We start from the raw sequence: 19598 nt of genomic DNA, 5'->3' as shown, positions 1-19598 counted from the left end.
TCTAGAGGATTTACATGAAGTTGGTAAAACATGAATTTAAGGCTGCTATGGACAAAATTTAAATATCAGTTTCTGGTACTTACTTAAGGTTAGTGTCTCTTGAAGCTGTAAAATTCAGTTTTTAGTGATGTTGAATGTGATTCTCAAATTTTTTATCTTAAAAACTCTTAATGTTTTAAAATGTCATCCACTACTCTCCCCCTGCCTTTTTTAAGCTTATTTATTTACCAAGACAGAGAGAGAGAGAGACAGACAGACAGACACAGAAAATGAGTAGGGAAGGGGCAGAGAGAGAGGGACACAGAGAATCCCAAGCAAGTTCCACACTGTCACAGCAGAGCCCCACACGGGGCTCGAACTCACAAACCATGAGATCACAACCTGAGCTGAAATCTAGAGTTGGATGCTTAATGGTCTGAGCCACCCAGGCACCCCATCCAATACTCTCTTTCCAAACAATAACATTTCTCTCCCTTTAAAGGTCATGCGTTTTCATTCAAAAGAGAAGGTGCTAACAGGTAGTCTGAGAAGGGAAAGAATCAATAAATGCTGACCACAACCTATGAGACCATTTTTATTTCCTGGCATGTAAAAGGAATCTAATATACTGAGCAGTTTAATGAATTGATATATTGGGGCACCTGAGTGGTTCAGTCGGTTAAGCATTCGACTTCAGCTCAGGTCATGATCTTGCAGTCCATGGGTTTGAGTCCCGCATTAGGCTCTGTGCTGACAGCTCAGAGCCTGGAGCCTGCTTCAGATTCTGTGTCTCCCTCTCTCTCTCTCTGCCCCTCCTCTGCTCATGCTCTGTCTCTCTCTCTCTCAAAAATAATAAATAAACACTTAAAAAAATCTTTAATGAATCAATATATCAACAAGTAAATGAGGTATGAATGGGTGAGGAAATTTTGAAAATGAAGCACAGGCATATATAAAAATTCCTTTGAAACTGTAATGTTCAGATCCTGAGACATTTAAAGAAATCCCTTTAGATTCCTCAGAATCCAGGCCTCTCTCCTTTTTCTTTCTCTCTACATCTCAGCTCCCATCCTGGAACTACTTCCTTAATGATATGCCCCCTAGCATGGCTACCTTGAGAAACACTGTCTTTGGAAAACCTAACTCCAAAATTCTAACTTAATTGGTGATAGAAAAGTTTAAGGCACAAAATCACTGGACAGAACAGCAGCCATAGTTAATATCTTTTGTGAAAACTGCTCTGGGAAGCAGCTGGTCATGCTGGGACCTCTTGCAAGAATTAAGAGCTATTTTAAGGTAAGACATGAACTGAAAAGACCCAGTTCCAAACCAGCACTGTGCAAAAGGCCCCACCTCTCGGTGCCCACAAGTGTGAGGCAAAATGCCCACATTCAATAAATATTGAAATCTGGTGTCCTAAAGCTCTTAGTTCCTTCATTCAACAAATATTTATGAAGTTCATGCTTTGTACCAGACAGTACTTGTACAGAGTGGAGTTTCTGTGATAAATAACCCATAGTCCCTGAGTTCCATTCAGAAATGAGTATAAAGTGTGATGAGAGAACAGTGTTTGATGATTTGGAACATGGACTTCATTTCATGCCAGAATCTGTGAATTCTGGATTCTAAAAGAAGCCAGAGCAAAGGCTGTAAGAGGCTGTGTTTGCTATCTGTCTCCTCCAAGAGACTAAGACCATCAGTATTAGCAGGTTACAGCATCTAACGTAGCAACTGGCACACAGTAGGGGTTAAAGAACAGTTTGGCAAACATTGGAGAAGACGGACACTATAAAGAGATTCAAGTATGAATCAGATACTTCCTCCTTCGCCATTATTTGCACAGCTCCACTTCTTTACATATATCGTATTTCACCTTCCAAGTTTCCCAACAAATAAAAATAAGAGAAAACAGGACAGGACCATAGCATGTGTACATTTCAGCCTCATTGTCATCAGAAGCAGCAGGAGTTATTTTGACTCACAAGTGATTAAATTGATAATTTTAGCACCAAAAGGTCACGGGGTGGGGGGGTGTTGGTGGGGGACACCACTACTAACAGTCATTATATCTCCTTGGTGTACAGATTTTATTTTCTATTTTCTATATTTTCTCTAAATAGTGATTACCTTTAAAATCTGAAAGCAAGTAAGCAGATGTTAGGGATTTCACTGATGAGGAAACCAGGGAACAAGGAGGCCAGGTGACCTCGCCAGGGTAACTGATGGGCAGTGGGGAGGAGCCAGAGAGGGCAGGAAGACGAGTCCCTTAGCATCAGCTCAGTTAGGAGTGGAAATCTGTCAGCCAGGTAGGGACGTTGTTTGATCAAAGAGTATGGCCCAGCATGACTTAAACCGTGCAATGTATTATAACTGTTACTATGAGGAAGTTGAACAGCTGCAGGAGCAATAGTCTCAGGGGTGGGTTTCTTGATGGTCTGTGTTGTCACTCGCAAATACCAACTGTTACCAACAGGTACCTCAGGTACCCTCTAGGTACTTTGTACCTTTAGGTACTTTGTGACTATGGAGTGGTTCAAAGTACGATAATAAGCAGGGGAGTAGAAAGATCCAAAAAGAAAGTGTCTTCCTGTGACTTGCCCTGTTAAAACTTCACTTTTCTACACTTTTTCTAACTTCTTCTAACTTAGCAGAGACTGCACGTGAAAGCTGAACTTGTAAATAGAGTAGGAACATGTTTGAACAGCCAAGAGCCTCTTGGGTGGCCGAGATCCCTGAAGATCAGAGGTCAAGGAGCCAAGGAGCTCTATATTTTTAACTCAGCAGGTTACTTTGGAAAGATGGTGATGTCATTAAGTGCCTGTGGCATAAAACTATGAGTTCTTCAAGGAATGTAGCAATTTATGTGTAATAGAAAATAGAATATAAAACCCTTGTTCAAACTTCTTAAATGACTCTCAGTTTTTCTTGACCTAGCCTGAAGATTCATAAACACCTGTTTTTGTGCATGAATTTCTCCTTTCAAGCCGTCAGCAGGTATCTAACCACTAAGCCACATTTGACTATTTTCACAAATAGTTCATTTTTAGCTCCTGGGCTCTGTAACAGCACCTACGAATGTTCTTTTAAATTCTTTTCAAGAGGAATGAGGGACAGCGAGGTGGTGGTGGGTGCTGTGGATCTCCAAGTGCCCTAACTATGCTTCTGGGCGCTTTTCCCGTTTCCACTGCTAAAAGACTGAAGGATTAAGGAGACAGAAAGATCAGCACCCTGCTTGGATAAGGAGATGAACATATGAGCTTAGTCGGTGGCGTTTTCTTTCAATGGGCTCTCTCGTCAACAGCTCTTCACTTCAGAAATGTAACTCAATTAAACATGAGGGAAGGAGACATTCATAACACAGAAGCCAGTTTCCTCATTTGAAGAATGATATGATTGATCTAGGTGACCTTTAATGTTCCTTACAGCTCTGAGTCTATGAAAGAACAATAATTTTCAGAATCAAAAGCATATGGATCTTCAAAGAAAATTTTGAGTGTTAAAAAAAAACTCATAAACAAACAAAAAAGACAAATGACAAACTGGGAAAAATATATGCAAACTGTATCACAGAAAAGAGGTTTATATTCCTAAGATAGAGAACACTTACAGGAAAAGTGGGCTAGAAGTATGGTCTTAACTGTATGACAAGATGTGCAACGATAGGCTTTGTAAGAAGAGTCAAAATCACAACTACACCAAGATTCCAGTTTTCACCTATAAAATGGGCAAAACCCTGAAAATTCAACAAAATCTAAGCAATATATCCTGTTGGTGAGGCCATGAGAAAACAAGCCCTCTCATAGTTTGCTGGTGGAAATGCAAAATGAGACAGGACCTCTGGAGGGGATTTAATGATATGTAACAAAATTACATATGCATTTACCTTTGTTCTATGATATCCTGTTGTAAAAATCTCTCCCAAAGATATTCTGGCAAAAAAATACACATAGACAAAGCAATTCACTGTAGAAATATTTGTATTAGCAAAAGAGAGGAAATAACACACATGTCCATCAATAGGGAAATGGGTATAAAACTATGGCACGTTCATACAATGAAGTACCACACAGCTGTAAAACTATTACATAAAAAGGTAGCATTCAGTATGTATTTTATGATGTCATTATCTAAGAAACTGCAAGGGGATATGAACGAATATTTTAAAAAATAATAAAAGTATAAACCAAAAAAAAGATTTTTTTTTAAAAGTTCTAGAAGGCAGGTGGAACAGGGTGGATAGGTCTATAACAGAAGCCAAGTTTCTCTGAATATTCCTGGTTTTATACATTTGACTTGAGAAATACGCAATGTATGCTAAAGCTGGCTTGTACTGGCTCCTGATAAAAGCTCAGGTATTTTGTGAGCCAGTTGTCTTTACCGTGGCAGCTTGAAATTGGCTGTGGTGGAAGGTATTTACAACATGGATCCCAGCAAACATACCTTCTGAACCCCCAAGCCAGTTGTTAATCATTTATCAGCACAGCACTAGAAATGTAAACACTTTAGGAAAGTATAAAACAAAATTAAATTTTAAGAGAACATTTCTAAAAATTGAGAGCAAGAGGAAACAAACCTAACAGTGAACTGAGTGGGTAGCATTCTGAGCTGTTTTGACTCTAAGGCACAGTAATTTGACTATATAGGTCTAGTAGAAATACTGAAAGAACAGCAAAAATAATTTTAAACTGTTTTCAATATTGTGGTGTGAATATGGGTATGGTTACTGAGAAATTGTGTTATAGAACAAAGCAAAGTAATAACTCCCTTACTGTCCTGAGAAATGGGAATTTTAGTATAGGATTAAGGAGTTAGCGATTAAGCTGAAAATCATTAAACTCTCTATGATCCTGCATGTGAACTGGATGTGTCAGTATGAGGTTATTATGTGTTTTATATTTAATTAACATTACATGAATGAATTTCCTAGCTCTGTCCACTGGAAAAGCCTAGAAACAATCCCAAGCCAGGAGCAATGTATACCCCTAGAACCCAGACACCCGGATTGTGGTCTCTAACTTCTATTTCCCACAAAAGGAACTAAGACTTCCTGAGTACAGCTCTGGGCCAGGGACGTATGAAATCCTAGAAGGAAAGAAGCTTTATAAAAGACTATTGGGATCATGTCAAAAGAAATTAGGAGCCACCATGAAGAAGCAGGGAAAAAATCTGAGCAATAGTAACTACCATGGATCTTAAATACATAAAATATGTTTAAATCCACGAGTTTATAATAACACTCAAACAATTCACTGGGCCACCTCTAGAGGATGCTATGAAAATAAGCTTATTAGATTACACAATGATAAAGGCATTTCTCCTGCTTTTTTCTATGCAAACTGTACTTCGAGGTAACCAAGTAGTTAATGAAGAAGTGTTTTTATTTACAGAAGTATTCTAGCTAATAAACAAAGGAGGAATGATAGAATTTGAATATTACCATTTTGTAACCTCCAGTGAAATAATGAATCTAGATAATGATCATGCCTAGAAACACCACAAGAGGAGACAACGAGCAATAAAGGGCCTTCTGACTGAAATATACCATATACTAGGGTCTATATAAAGTATACTTGCTACAAAAGTGTGTGTGTGTGTGTGTCTGTGTGTGTGTGTGTGTGTGTGTGTGTGTATGTCTCTCAAACCTGAAGGAGATCAAACCTCTAGATCTAACTACCGATCTATAGGAAACACAGGATACAGAAAAGTATTTTAAGTGACAACAAAATCCAAATTAATCTGTGGGAAACTGTACAAAATAAATGACCCAGTTTTCAACAAATAAACTGCAAAGGAAATAAAGAGACATAGATGAGAAAACTACAGTAACAGGAACATATAAATTAGGGACCATTCAGATGCCTGGGTGGTTCAGTTGATGAAGCATCCAATTCTTGATTCTGGTTCAGGTCATGATCTCACGGTTGGTGAGATCGAGCCCTGTGTCAGGCTCTGCACCATCAGCACTGAGCCTGCCTAGGATTCAATTCTTTCTCTCCCTCTGTCTCTGCTACTCCTCTGCTGGCATGCTCGCTCACTTTCTCTCTCAAAATCAATAAACATTAAAAAAAAAATTAGGGACAATTCATGAACCTAATTTGAACAAAGAATAAACCAAAAAAAACATAAATATGTATGTACGTGTATATATACACATATACACACACTATATGAGTTATCTATATATGCTTATATGTAAACATGTATACACTTACATACATATGTACGTGTGTGTATACATACATTAAGATAACTGGGAAAATATGAACACGGACTAATGGATTTGATAATATTAAGAAATGGTTAGTTTTTTAGGTATGATGAAGATTTTGTTTTAGAGAAAAAGGACTCATTTTCTGGAGTAGTATACTGAAATATTCACAGGTTAGTTGGTACAACATATGTGCAGCATTTGCCCACAACTTTGGGCTATGCCGAATGGAAGGACTGAGTGGCAAGGAGCTGAGATTAGTTTAAATTGGGTAAAGGGGTACCTAGGCACTCACAGCAACTAATCTCTCTATTTCTATCTGAGACTAAAATTTTCCACAATAAAGTTAAAAACTATATGCACAAAACAACAAAAACTATGTAACAATATATTAATAAGCTGTAATCAGTGTTATCAGACCAAGATATTCCAACTTAGGAGTCCACTATGATCACCTGAAGGGCTTTTTCAGAATATAGTCTCTGAACCACCACTATCTCACAGAACATGGAAGACTGAAGGGACTGTGTCATGTCCCCCAGAAATGTAGAAATGGGGAAAAAAGGTTGTGAACCACTGTTCAAACCCAGTAAGGGTGGGGGCCGCACATTATTCACCCACTTTTTATCTCTATGCCGGACACATAAGAGGTACTCAAAAAATATTCAGACAGTTAACGACTAACCCTGGGTAGTGAAAATGGATAGGCAAGCTTAAAGCGGCTAAATGCTAGATATGCAAAAAACATTCACATTTGATACTTAAATTCACTTAGGTTACGGCGTTGAAAAAGCATGGCTTTCTGTTTTAAGTAGGATGGGTTTTCATCATGAAGCCACAGACTAGGCACTTCAAACAGCTACAAGTAAACTCCCAAAGTAAAAATAGTTTTAAATACACAATTGGGTGAGGTGTGGCTAGCAAATATTCTGATTCTACAATCTGTTTTGGACAAGACAGTGCTTCTTATGTGACTAACAAAGCAAACAGCAGTCAGATTCCCTGCGCTGAAATAAATACACTATTTGCAAAAAGGGTTGAATGTCCAGGGCTTCTCCAATAAAGACACCACATTTTCCAAAGTTAAAGGGGAATATAGATTGACAAATACCCACATATATTTACATATCCCAAAAAGAAGGCATATGACCACCTGGTATGGACTTTGTCTAATAAGTACTAAATGGAGCCAAGCCCACTGTCTGTCTCACCATGGGGAACAGCAAAATACCTCAAACACAATAATAATCTAATTTTAAAGCTGGAGGAGCTTAGAAACCTAGTCCAAACTTTTCATTGTGTAACAGACACCTAGAGAGTCTAAGGTGAAAAGCTCTGAAAATAGCTGGAGTAGCCACAGATGAACAAATGGTCTACATAGGTGCACTAGGAAGAGCTGAGAATTAATCTTCTCAACTTCCATATGAATGGTATCTAACAGGTATCAGTCTCGATTATAAACAAATAAGTGTACGTGTGTGTAACCATATATACATACAAAAATACTAGTATATGTACTTGCTTTTTTAAATTTTTTTAATGTTTATTTTTGAGAGAGAGCACGTACGCGAGTGCGGAAGGGGCAGAGAAAGACAGGGAGAGAGAGAATCCCATGCAGGCTCTGCACTGTCAGCACAGAACCCCACATGGGCCTTGAACTCACTAACCATAAGATCATGACCTGAGCCTAAATCAAGAATCAGACACTAACCGACTAAGCCACCCAGGTGCCCCTACAACATGTACATCTAATAACTCCTTTTCAAACAAATTCTATAGCCTAGCCTTCAAGAACATCCATGTTACCTCACCTACTTTTCCAAAACATTATCCAAATGAACCATAAGTAAGTGGAAGGCAGCCATTTCTCCCACTTACCTTTTGCAGTCTGTTAGACATAGCAGAGCTCATAATTATATAATTACAAAAGCTGTTCCATAGACAATTTCCAAATGATGAAAGAAGTATTAGAATATAAACTTTCTAATTCTCCTGTTAATCTAAACTGATATAAAGGCTATGTTTCATGTGTATCTAGGAGTATTTATAAAGACATATGGGACCTCGTAGATTTTTAAATATGGCAACCAAGGAAAGGTTTAAAAGTGAGAGTTAGGAGAAAGCGGATCACCGAGATGAGCTATCTGTTTACATTTCTGTAAGGTGCTATACAAGGCTTAGTCTAAAGGAATACAGAAAATGACAGGCACAGGAGGAGGAAAGGACAACAAAAAGAACAAATCTTTATTTCATCCACCGGTCAAACATTCAATTATTTCAATTGTTGATCAATCCTGAAACCATACTACTTTAATTCTGCAGAGGTTTTTCTTTTTTTAATTTACTTATTTTTAAGAGAGACAGAGACAGTGGGGGGGGGGGAGAGAGAGAGAGAGAGAGAGAGAGAGAGAGAGAGAGAGAAGAGAGAGAATCGCAAGAAGGCTCTACACTGTCAGCACAGAGCCCAATGTGGGACTGGAACTCTTGAAATCATGAGATCATGACCTCAGCTGAAACCAAGAGTCAGACACTTAAGCGATTGAGCCACCCAGGCACCCCTAACTCTGCAGAGGTTTTCAAAATGTTGTATCTATGCCTGTTATGGAGTTTTTCTTCTCACCTACTTCACCTGTACAGTTGATTTAATTTAGCTCCAAAACAATAAAATTGGATACAAAGTTTGGCCTCTCAACATTCCGCTTTTATTAGATTTTTTAGCATCCTGAAAACTGACTTTAAGAGTCTCCTAATATTGTTAAAGAGAATTCTAACCATTGAAAATGACAATGATAATGTTTACTTGCATCTTGAGGGGAAAAATGTTCTAACTGGGCTGAATCAAGATTCCTAAAGGTAAGGTAAGCCACGGAGATTTTTAAACTGAAAGCAAAGTTTGATTTTCTTCTTCTGCCATGAACTTAACAATTTTATTTAAACAGACATGATTTGACATTATCAGTTAAGGCTTTTGTAATCTCTACTGAAAATCTAAAGTAAAATCCAAAATGAAGCAATAAAACCTGAAGCTATTTACTGAATACATTGTAATGTTGTAAATAATCCCTCAGGGTAATTATATTGCTAACTCTACTATCAAATTCATGGAATTTGGAATTCCTGAAAACTTTAAAATATTTAATATGAAAAATTGAAATATAGTATGTATATACTAACATACATAAAATTTCTCTTAACTTCTGAGGACTTACACAAAAATTCTAAGACACAATACATATCTACATTTTTACCATTTTGTTTTTCTCAAGCTCAAAAATAAGTAAGAATAGGAGTAAGCTATTTTCATAAAAGTTTAGGAACATTAATGGACACATTGGTGGCTTTCCGTCATAATTAAAGAATTTAGATGATGGTTCATATCCACATCCCCATCCAAAAGACTTCCTTTCCTACTTACATATACTACCAAATATTTTCAAACAAATAACACAAGAATGTACTTTCAAAAATAAAAGGGGGTATTATCATCCCATCATGAACCAACCTAAACATCTGAGTAATAAATTCTAAAATAAAATCATAGAAAAAGATGGTGCATGGTTAAAACTATTAATATATATTTAAGACAAAGAGTTTATTTTTCAATAAGAAAACAAGGAAAGACAGCCCAACCTGATCCTGTACGCCTGCCCAATAGAACTTTCCACCATAATTAGTACTCTCTCCACCTCTCGAGGGAGGAGCTTAAACTCAGGGTAACCTCATGAAGTAAGGGAAAAAACAGTATAAATACTGCCGGATAGCTCTGAAGAAGGCACCCTTCTGCACTGCTCACCTGGGCACAGGAGGGTTCAGAAAGCTGCAAAGAAATCATCTCCAGGAACGCCGGCACCAGGTAAGTCTATCACTTCATACTCTAGTGGACCTCCATGTTAGCTTATTTGGAAATAAGCCTCAATAAATTGACTATTTCGTTTTTGTCATTTAAAAAAAATGACTTTCCACTAAAGTGTACTTGGAAAGTTTAATTCGTATCAGTCTACATAAAAGACAGTCTTAATAAAATCATATTGGTAAAATCATGTCCTATTCAGTGTATTTTGGAACTAGTGGATGTTTCAATCTATGTTAAAGATACTGAATTATTAATATATGCATCCAATTATGGTTTCTGTGTTTCTTTTTTTAAAAAATCACTTCAGTTTTGCTTGATTACTTGAATGTGGTTTCCAGTAACAACTAAGCCATATATTCATGTAACTAAAAACTTATAATTCTGATTTATAGAATACATTAAAAACAGGATAAGGTAAAAAAAAAAAAAAGGTAGCTAACTACCTTTTAGAATAAAGAATTCATCTGTCCAACATCAGACAGATAAAACAGGTCAATAACAAGACACTATTCTTTTCTGTTTTTTCAGAATCCATCTGAGAACATGCTGCCACAAACAGCCCTTTTGCTGCTACTGTCCCTGAACCTGGTTCATGGAGGATTTTATGCTGAGCGATACCAAACACCTACAGGCATAAAAGGCCCACTACCCAACACTAAGACACAGTTCTTCATTCCCTATGCCATAAAGAGTAAAGGTAAACAAAACTGTGTATTTTGCTGTATAAACATATTGGTTGTTGCTTTCTACAATCTTAATGATCTCTTAAACAAAATGCTTTTAACTCTATTTGGTGTTCAATTACCTTTAAACTCCCGAACCTGTCCGAAATATTAGAACAAAATAATTTATGGAAAAAGCAGGTCTATTCAAGAACATTAAAATCCTTTGTATAATGAGTATAGTAGAAAGATGTACCCAAAGAATAGTAAGAACTTTTATGTGTGCAAAGTTTTTCCCTCAAATGATGCTTTTGCGCAATTACCCATAATCTAGAAATATGAATCCAATAAAAATCAAGTTTAAAATGTTTTAACTGAAAATAATTGCCAATTGTACAAAGAGTAGCAGGTTTATCCATCTAAACAGTTGACCATTATTTACTTTTACAACCGATTCAGCTAGTCCACAAATATATACAAAACTCAGTCTTAATTATCAAATAAAATCTAATGCCTTCCCAAGAAACTTAACAGACAAATGAAGCAGCAACTTTCACAGTTCTTTATAAATTTCTGTATGGTTTAGCAGTTAAGTACTCAGACTTATGAACTGCCTTGTACTAACTATGGGACCTCAGGTAAGTTACTTGTCCCCTCTGTGCCTTAGTTTCTTCATTTGTAAAAGAAGCAGCAGCTATCTCTAAGGGCTGTCATGAAGCTTAAGTGAGTGAATACCTGTCAAGTGCTCAAGTATTAGCAGCACTACGGGTACTCCTCCTCCTCACTTGTGGTGGTACGGGTGGGGTAGCCTTAGACACGATTTAACTTTGTTCTTGAATCCATTTCCCAACTGTTCAGCTTTCTCAGTTACTATGAAGAGAACTGAGGAAATGTATGTACACTACTAACAGATCCTCAAGAAAGGCAATTATTAGGTTTCAGATTTGCTAATTCCATTTTAATAGCATCTGGCACAAACTGGCTGTAAAAATCTACTGAATTAAACTGAACAATCTGAACTGATTGCAGGACTCAAATTTCCTTTCCTTAGTATTTTTTCATTATAGTTATATATTTTACCTTGCGAATAATGCTAAGGGTATTTGCCATAAACTTTACAAATTATGCTTTTGGAGACAACCATTTTGAGCAAGTTAAACTTATAGGAATCTCTTCTTGAGAAAAACAAAATTTAAAGCAATTCATGAAAGGGAGCTCAATGTTTAAAAACAAAGGCACAGGTGCATAACAAAAACTTCTGAACGTCTCAGAATACAATAATATATGAGAACGAGAAAAGTTACAGAAAGAAAGAATAAAAGATAAGGAAACCTGCTACTTTACTTGAAGCAACGAACAGCAATGTGAAATGCTAGGACAAACATCACTGGGTACACTGTTATGATCACTAATTCACACTTTTTATAGTTAGCTAAGATCATATGAAACAGTCTTGAGTTAAAAAGACTCAAGCATCACATGTACTTGGCTATTTCTGCAGAATAAATGAAAATATGTATCTTACTAACAAATGAAAAGTTTAGAAGCTGCATTTTAATTGTTAACTCCACTAAGGTCTCTACTTGATAATAATTTGAGGTGGAAACTCAAATACCTTATCATTCACTGGCAGGCACTAATGCACTGAAAGAAAGACAAAAGCCCACAATTTATACAATTATAACATTAAACTGATAACAGAAACACAAAGAGTGCCTATTTAATTCCTGGGCTCATCTGTTCAACACAGGCTCAAAGACAGCTCAGCCAAACACACTAAATTACGCTGCAAAGGACTGCAGAGCTGGTGGCCAGGTGGATGCCACATTCCGACATAATCAACCACTATTTTGGCTTGTGGCATTTCAGAAACTTTTCTGCTGGGTAATCATTTCTCCTTGAGGATGGTATCACCCTAATCTTTAATTTTTTTCGGTTGGCAAGCAACAAACAGGGGCTATCCCCCAAAGACACAACAGAACTCACATTCTTTCTTGCATGAAGAGGTGGAGGACTTATTAGGGCAACATTCCAAGTGACTGAGATCACCCTGTCTTGGAACTTCCAGTTTCAAAAGATGCTCTATACAGTCATTTTCAGTAAGACTGTTTTTCCTCCCTATTTTAACATTAAACAGATTTCTGACCAGACCAAGACCATTATTTTTAGTATGGATACTGATCTTTAGGAGATTCAGAATAAGATTCTAAAGCAAACCCCATCTAACATAGCTTGTATTTGAAAAAAAAATGTACTATTTTGTTTTCTACTTATTCATCTATTCTACTTGCAATGTATCACACCCCTTTACACTTATAGACATATCATATATGTCCACTAAAAAGTCAATCTATCAATAAGATATGTATGATTACATGGAGATCTTTTCCATAAACTAATTTTTCTCATAATCTTCTTCCTGATGTCATTTTCTGAAAATCCAGGGGTGAATAAAGTTCTATACATTTAAAAATTTGCAAAACAAAACATAACTCTAATTAGTACAAAATATCCAACTCTAAAATAATTTCTTTTAGCACATCTATTTTAATGATTCTGCTCTGTATTTTACATTTCATTTGTCACTAAATGTTTTTCAGATATCAGGAATCTCTCTACCCAGGAGAATAGGCAACTATTATTGGCTAACTACTTCTTACATGCCAGTTAATTAATATGAAAGATTTTTAAAAATATAATAATGTACCAACAATTAACAGTTAATGGGAACTATACCCATAGGCATATGTGTTCAAAGGCAATTTACAATTTATTTCAATTCACTTAATATTAATTCCAATTTAGTTTTCATTTTGATTTCTAAAGCCATTAAAGACTTAGACAAAGTTTAAGTAAATTAAATAATCATTTTTGTACAAAAAAGGTATGGCTCAAAAGTCACAGCCAAATGTCATTTTCAGGGTTTTGACCAAACCATTCAACGATTATGCCATTTGCTAAATCTACCATTACTATGAACCATTTTCCAATGTGTAAGAATCTAAATAGTATATGAAGGCATTCCATCTATGTTCCTGAAAATTTATTAAACAGAAAGTGATTTTAATATAAACTCTGCAAGTAGACACTTAAATCACATGTCATTTTATTACCATTTTTGCTATTAAAGAATTTCTCTGAGAAAGAGTATCTTATAGATGTTTATGAAGATTGTTGCCTAAAGATTCTTTGACATGGTAATAGTTCCCTAATTATGTATCCTAATGGCAGTAATGCTCTGTTTAATCCCATCTTTGAATGACTAAAACCAAAACCTTGGACACCTCTTTAAGCACTTATCACATTGACACGTGTTTTGCTCCCTTGAGGACTCTTATAAGATGTGTGGTGTGCTTCCCCCACACTTGTGGCCCAGGGGCACTTTTCACATCGCAAGCAGTGAATAAGTGATTTTTGAATTTAATCCATAATATCAATAGAAGTATTTAGTTCAAATGAACCCACAGCTTTATGAAATCAACAATATCTATTTGCATTAGTCAAAAAAAACTTTAGATAAATATTTTAATACTATTTTATATACTTTGCCCATTAGATCTAATTCTCTAATTCTTTGTTTCGATTTTAAGTGAATTAAAGGAGAATGTAGGAGCTCACAGTATGTACTGAAATTGAAAAAATTCAAACTAAATCTAAACTGTGTTCAGCAGAGCCATGGCAGATATAAACTAGAAATCAATAGCACTTCTCACTGATGTCATATAGGCTAGCTTTTGTGAAAGACAATTGTTAGAGTTCTTAAATATTTTCCCATTATTTCTGCATTTGTCTCTTCATTCCTTTTCTGTTAAATACTTTCCCCTTTCCTTTTGAGGTAGATGATTTTCTCCAAACAGATGGGGGCAAGGTAAATATCTCCCCTGTACTCTTTTTATTATTATTTATTTTGAGAGAAGAGAAAGAGACCACAAGCAAGGGAAGGGCAGAGAGAGAGAGAGAGAGAGAGAGAGAGAGAGAGAGAGAGAGAGAATCCCAAGCAGTCTCCACACTGTCAGTGCAGAGCCTGATGCAGGGCTCAAACTCAGGAGCTGTGAGATCATGACCTGAGCCAAAACCAAGAGTTCGACGCTTAACCGACTGAGCCACTCAGGTGCCCCAGTCCCCCCTATACTCTTATTCTAGATGAATTCTTCAATCCCAGTTTATTTTTATGGATAATTAGGATCTAATGAAACTACTATGGTAGCCATGGTTTTATGAAACTGTGCCCTCTGGCAGTGTTTTTAAAAACAATGTAGAATGTGTTATCTGAAACCGTTTGAGCTTAGTCTGCCAAAATGGACTGACGGACACTGCCATGTCCTGTCCTGATTTATATTTCAAGAAGCAATGATCCCTTAACATTACTAATTATCCCTCTCTCTGGGTCTGTGTATCGGACATGTCTTTCAGGTGTATCAGTAAGAGGAGAGCAAGGTATCCCTGGTCCCCCAGGCCCTGTGGGACCTCGAGGGCACCCAGGTCCATCTGGACCACCAGGAAAACCAGGCTACGGAAGTCCTGGACCCCAAGGAGAGCCTGGATTACCAGGACCACCAGGACCATCCACCACTGGAAAGCCAGGTTTGCCAGGACTCCCAGGAAAACCCGGGGAGAAAGGACTATATGGACCCAAAGGAGATATTGGACCACCTGGTTTACCAGGACCACGGGGCCCACCGGGGCCACCTGGAATCCCCGGCCCAGCTGGAATTACTGTTCCAGGAAAACCCGGACAACAAGGACCTCCAGGAGCCCCAGGACCCAGAGGCTTTCCTGGAGAAAAGGGCACACCAGGAGTCCCTGGTGTGCATGGACAGAAAGGGGAAACAGGATATGGTACTCCTGGACGCCCAGGTGAGAGGGGCCTTCCAGGCCCTCAGGGTCCCATGGGACCACCTGGCTCTCCTGGAGTAGGAAAAAGAGGTGAAAATGGGCTTCCAGGGCAGGCAGGCATCAAAGGTGAGCGGGGCTTTCCAGGAGAGAGAGGACCAGCTGGCCCGCCAGGCCCCCAAGGTCCTCCTGGGGAGCGAGGACCAGAAGGCATTGGAAAGCCAGGAGCCCCTGGAGCCCCAGGCCAGCCAGGGATTCCTGGGACAAAAGGTCACCCTGGGGCCCCAGGAATAGCTGGGGTCCCCGGGGCTCCTGGCTTTGGGAAACCAGGGTTACCAGGCCTGAAGGGACAAAGAGGACCTATTGGCCTTCCAGGGAGTCCAGGTGCCAAAGGGGAACAAGGCCCAGCAGGCCATCCTGGGGAACCAGGTCTGACTGGACCCCCCGGAAACATGGGACCCCAAGGACCAAAAGGCATCCCAGGCAACCAAGGAATTCCAGGCCCTAAAGGTGAGACAGGACCGGCTGGGCCTGCAGGACACCCTGGGGCTAAGGGAGAAAGGGGTTCCTCTGGGTTAGATGGAAAACCAGGGTACCCGGGAGAACCAGGCACCAGTGGTCTTAAGGGAAATCCAGGGCTCCCAGGCCCAAAAGGTGACCCTGGAGTTAAAGGACCTCCTGGTCTCCCAGGTCCTGTGGGCCCAGCAGGAGCTAAGGGAGTACCTGGACACAATGGTGAGGCTGGTCCAAGAGGTGCCCCTGGAATACCAGGTACCAGAGGCCCCATTGGGCCACCAGGCATTCCAGGATTCCCTGGATCTAAAGGGGATCCAGGAACTCCAGGTCCTCCTGGCCCAGCTGGCATTGCAACTAAGGGGCTTAATGGTCCCACTGGGCCACCAGGGCCTCCAGGTCCGAGAGGCCACACTGGAGAGCCTGGCCTCCCCGGTCCCCCAGGCCCTCCAGGCCCCCCAGGCCAGGCAGCCCCGTCCGAGGGCTTTATAAAGGCAGGCCAAAGGCCTCTTGTTAGTGCCAACCAGGGAGTAACGGGGATGCCTGTGTCTGCGTTCACTGTTATTCTCTCCAAAGCTTACCCAGCTATAGGTATTCCCATCCCATTTGACAAGATTCTGTATAACAGGCAACAGCATTATGACTCAAGTACTGGAATCTTTACCTGTAGGATCCCAGGAACATACTATTTCTCCTACCACGTGCATGTGAAAGGGAACCATGTTTGGGTGGGCCTGTATAAGAACGGCACCCCTGTCATGTACACCTATGATGAATACACCAAAGGCTACCTGGATCAGGCTTCTGGGAGTGCCATACTCGATCTCACAGAAAATGACCAGGTGTGGCTCCAGCTGCCCAATGCTGGGTCAAATGGGCTGTACTCCTCTGAGTACGTCCACTCCTCCTTCTCAGGGTTCTTGGTGGCACCAATGTGAGCATATTCCCAACCAAGCTAACGTAAATCTGCTTGAAAAGGCATTCTCCAACTCCACTGCGCCCCACAAAATGCATATGGAGGTAGGCAAAAAAAAATGTGACTAATTTTAATTTTCCAAAATACAGATTTGAGCTTTCAGACCAATAAACTGTCCCCCTGACAAAGCGAGCAGCAATGGTAAATTATATGCGAAGACTCTCTTGAATTTCTAGTCAGCAGCCTTAAGACTCTTTAAAGTTTTCTGTGAACTCCTTCAGTATTTAAAAATTTCACCATGAAAGTCCTACTAGGCTAAAAAAATAAAATGATCGCAATGAAACCCTGAAATGGGACACTAAATTACGTTAAATTTGATTTCAGAAATTCAGCATTTGTTTTTAAAAAGAAGCCTGTTTCTAACAATTAACAGGAGAACTTCTAGGAAACAATCAGGAGGTATCATATCTTTATAGAACTCAAATACTTGAATATTCAAATTTCAAAGACACTGTATACCCTGAGATCTTTCTGATGGTGCATTACTCGAAGGCTTATATGGCCCCTTCATCAAGATCTATTCAAACATACAGGTGCATATAGACTTCTTACAGCTCTAATAAAACCAAAAGATTATGTTAAAATTAATCTGAAATGCAAGGTGCTTTAGCCATGAACCTTTGCAAACTTCTCTGTGACTGCAGGAAAGCTTCCTATATATCCTTCGTAACTTGGAAATGGGTGTCTAACCTATTTTATTTACTTAATACAAGTGTGATTAATTTGATTTCTTTAATTCCATCTTGAATCTTACATAATATGATATTGTGGGTTTACAGACCATTACCATATGTACCCTGAGCCTCCTATTCTAGTGAAAGTATAACTAACGTCAAGCGTTTCACAGTCTGACTAGAAATGAAAAGACGTTATTTATTTATGCTCTGTACTGTATTTTTATATTGCTATTTAAAACTTTTAAGCTGTGCCTCACTTGTTAAAGCATGAAATGTTTTACCTACTCCTTATTTACAATGCAATAAAATAACATCAACAGATTTTTATGTTAATTTATTCGACAGCAGCAATCTGGTATTCTCAACCATTCTTTGAAGGCTTTTCATTTTACAAAGTTAATAAAAGTAAAACAGTAGCGGTATGTGGGTGACTTTTACAGTTGTCACGGATACTCCCCTCTACTGGGGATGGGCATTCCCACACCCCCCTCCCCCAGCACTCAGTGTGGACTGTGAAAAGGCCCCCACAGGACCCCATGGGACCTACCAGCCAGGGTGAAGGGCAGGTGACTGGGCATGGAAAAGTGAGACGATTACTCCAAAACAGTGATTTTCTTCAGGGAAGGACAAAGCAGGTGGCAGAGAAATATGTAATTTGAAAAAATATTCTGCAGTTACTATTTGCTGCCATCATGTCAGATTTTAGTCATAATATTTAGGATTACGTTAATATCAGCTTTTAAGAGCTGATATTACATTTTGATGGCTTAAATTACATTAAAAAGAAGGCAGGCAAGTTTATGTCAATCAAAAGACAACATTTCTCTAAGCTGAGAAACATTGCTCTTGAGCATCTATCAGTCAGCCCACTGGTTGAATCAGGAAAGTCTGGTTGGAGTCAACGAGGTAACATATGATAAACCCATCTCTTTATTCCTTAGAAATATCCTCTGTGTAACTCAAGCAGACCTGCGGATACAGCTGTGAAACCTTAGCTGCAGCTTGGCGATGTCTCTGCCCCATTCTGAGTCAGCCAATCCTGTTTTAAGCAACGAGAATAGAATTCTCACTTCCCCTACCAGTCTATAACCACGACACCAATGGTTATAGGTGTGAGTAATCTGCATTCCCAGGCTGGGAAATAGTGAAGTGTGAACTTCAATTCTAGGGAGCCCACAGAACAACCCTTTAGGCAGGCATGTAAGAGACAGCATAGCTCAGAATACTGGCAATTATGGCCATGAACCAGACATGAATTACAGAACCTCTTAAAATGTAAACAGTACCAACTACATAGCAAAATTTAAGATGAACGTAAATCCTAACTGAGACACATAACAAAATAGGTAACTTCTAAGTAATTCATAAGACATAGCATTTAATAAACATCTATTAGAAAATCTCTCTTCACATTACTCACCCTTAAAAGCTGACATTTTATAATTGTGTTGTATACCAGCAACTATATCCTTCCAAAAATCAAATGTTTTTTGACCATTGTTCTGCTAAAAAAAAAAAAATTCCAAATGTTAACATACGTAATAATTCTGTTTTCAAGCCCAGTAGAAAACACTTGCCAAACCATTACAATATTACTGTAACCTAAAACCGGGACTCATATTTTATGGGGCGCCTGGGTGGCTCAGTTGGTTGAGCATCCAACTTCAGCCCAGGTCATGATCTCATGGTCTGTGAGTTCGAGCCCTGCGTTGGGCTCTGTGCTGACGGCTCAGAGCCTGGAGCCTGCTTCAGATTCGTCTCCCTCTCTCTCTGCCCCTCCCTTGCTCATACTCTGTCTCTCCCTCAAAAATAAAACATTAAAAACAGTTTTTTAAAAATAAAAAATAAAATTGGGACTCATATTTTAGAAAAGGTAATAGATGTATAAACTCATTCT

At 38.7% G+C, this 19598-nt stretch overlaps 2 protein-coding genes across 4 annotated transcripts in view; one reads left to right on the top strand and one right to left on the bottom strand.

Annotated features, from left to right (window-relative positions):
* The window catches only part of NT5DC1 (5'-nucleotidase domain containing 1), a 138930-nt gene that overhangs the window by 104712 nt on the left and 14620 nt on the right, over positions 1 to 19598 (bottom strand). For 2 of the 3 annotated variants that reach the window (XM_030316202.1, XM_030316200.1), the window contains exon 6: positions 19122 to 19206. In XM_030316202.1, the coding sequence (XP_030172062.1) occupies positions 19122 to 19206 (85 nt within the window). The remainder of the gene's footprint in view (positions 1 to 19121; positions 19207 to 19598) is intronic. The other variant, XM_030316201.1, reaches the window with a different exon arrangement.
* COL10A1 (collagen type X alpha 1 chain) lies at positions 10584 to 18242 on the top strand. The gene is made up of 2 exons (XM_032593235.1): positions 10584 to 10737; positions 15116 to 18242. Exons 1-2 carry the CDS (start codon positions 10584 to 10586, stop codon positions 16984 to 16986), a joined length of 2025 nt encoding a protein of 674 aa, XP_032449126.1. The 3' UTR covers positions 16987 to 18242.

This window comes from Lynx canadensis, chromosome B2 (genome assembly GCF_007474595.2).
Source record: "Lynx canadensis isolate LIC74 chromosome B2, mLynCan4.pri.v2, whole genome shotgun sequence".
NCBI classification, from domain to species: domain Eukaryota; kingdom Metazoa; phylum Chordata; class Mammalia; order Carnivora; family Felidae; genus Lynx; species Lynx canadensis.
Note: the sequence above shows the minus strand (reverse complement) of the source record. Positions and strands in the feature narration are given on the sequence as shown.

Excerpts from the sequence above, each read along its gene's own strand:
- COL10A1 (XM_032593235.1), top strand. The coding sequence starts at position 10,584 with ATGCTGCCACAAACAGCCCTTTTGCTGCTACTGTCCCTGAACCTGGTT. Across the intron at positions 10,738-15,115 it reads CTATGCCATAAAGAGTAAAG|GTGTATCAGTAAGAGGAGAG; the intron begins GTAAACAAAACT and ends CATGTCTTTCAG.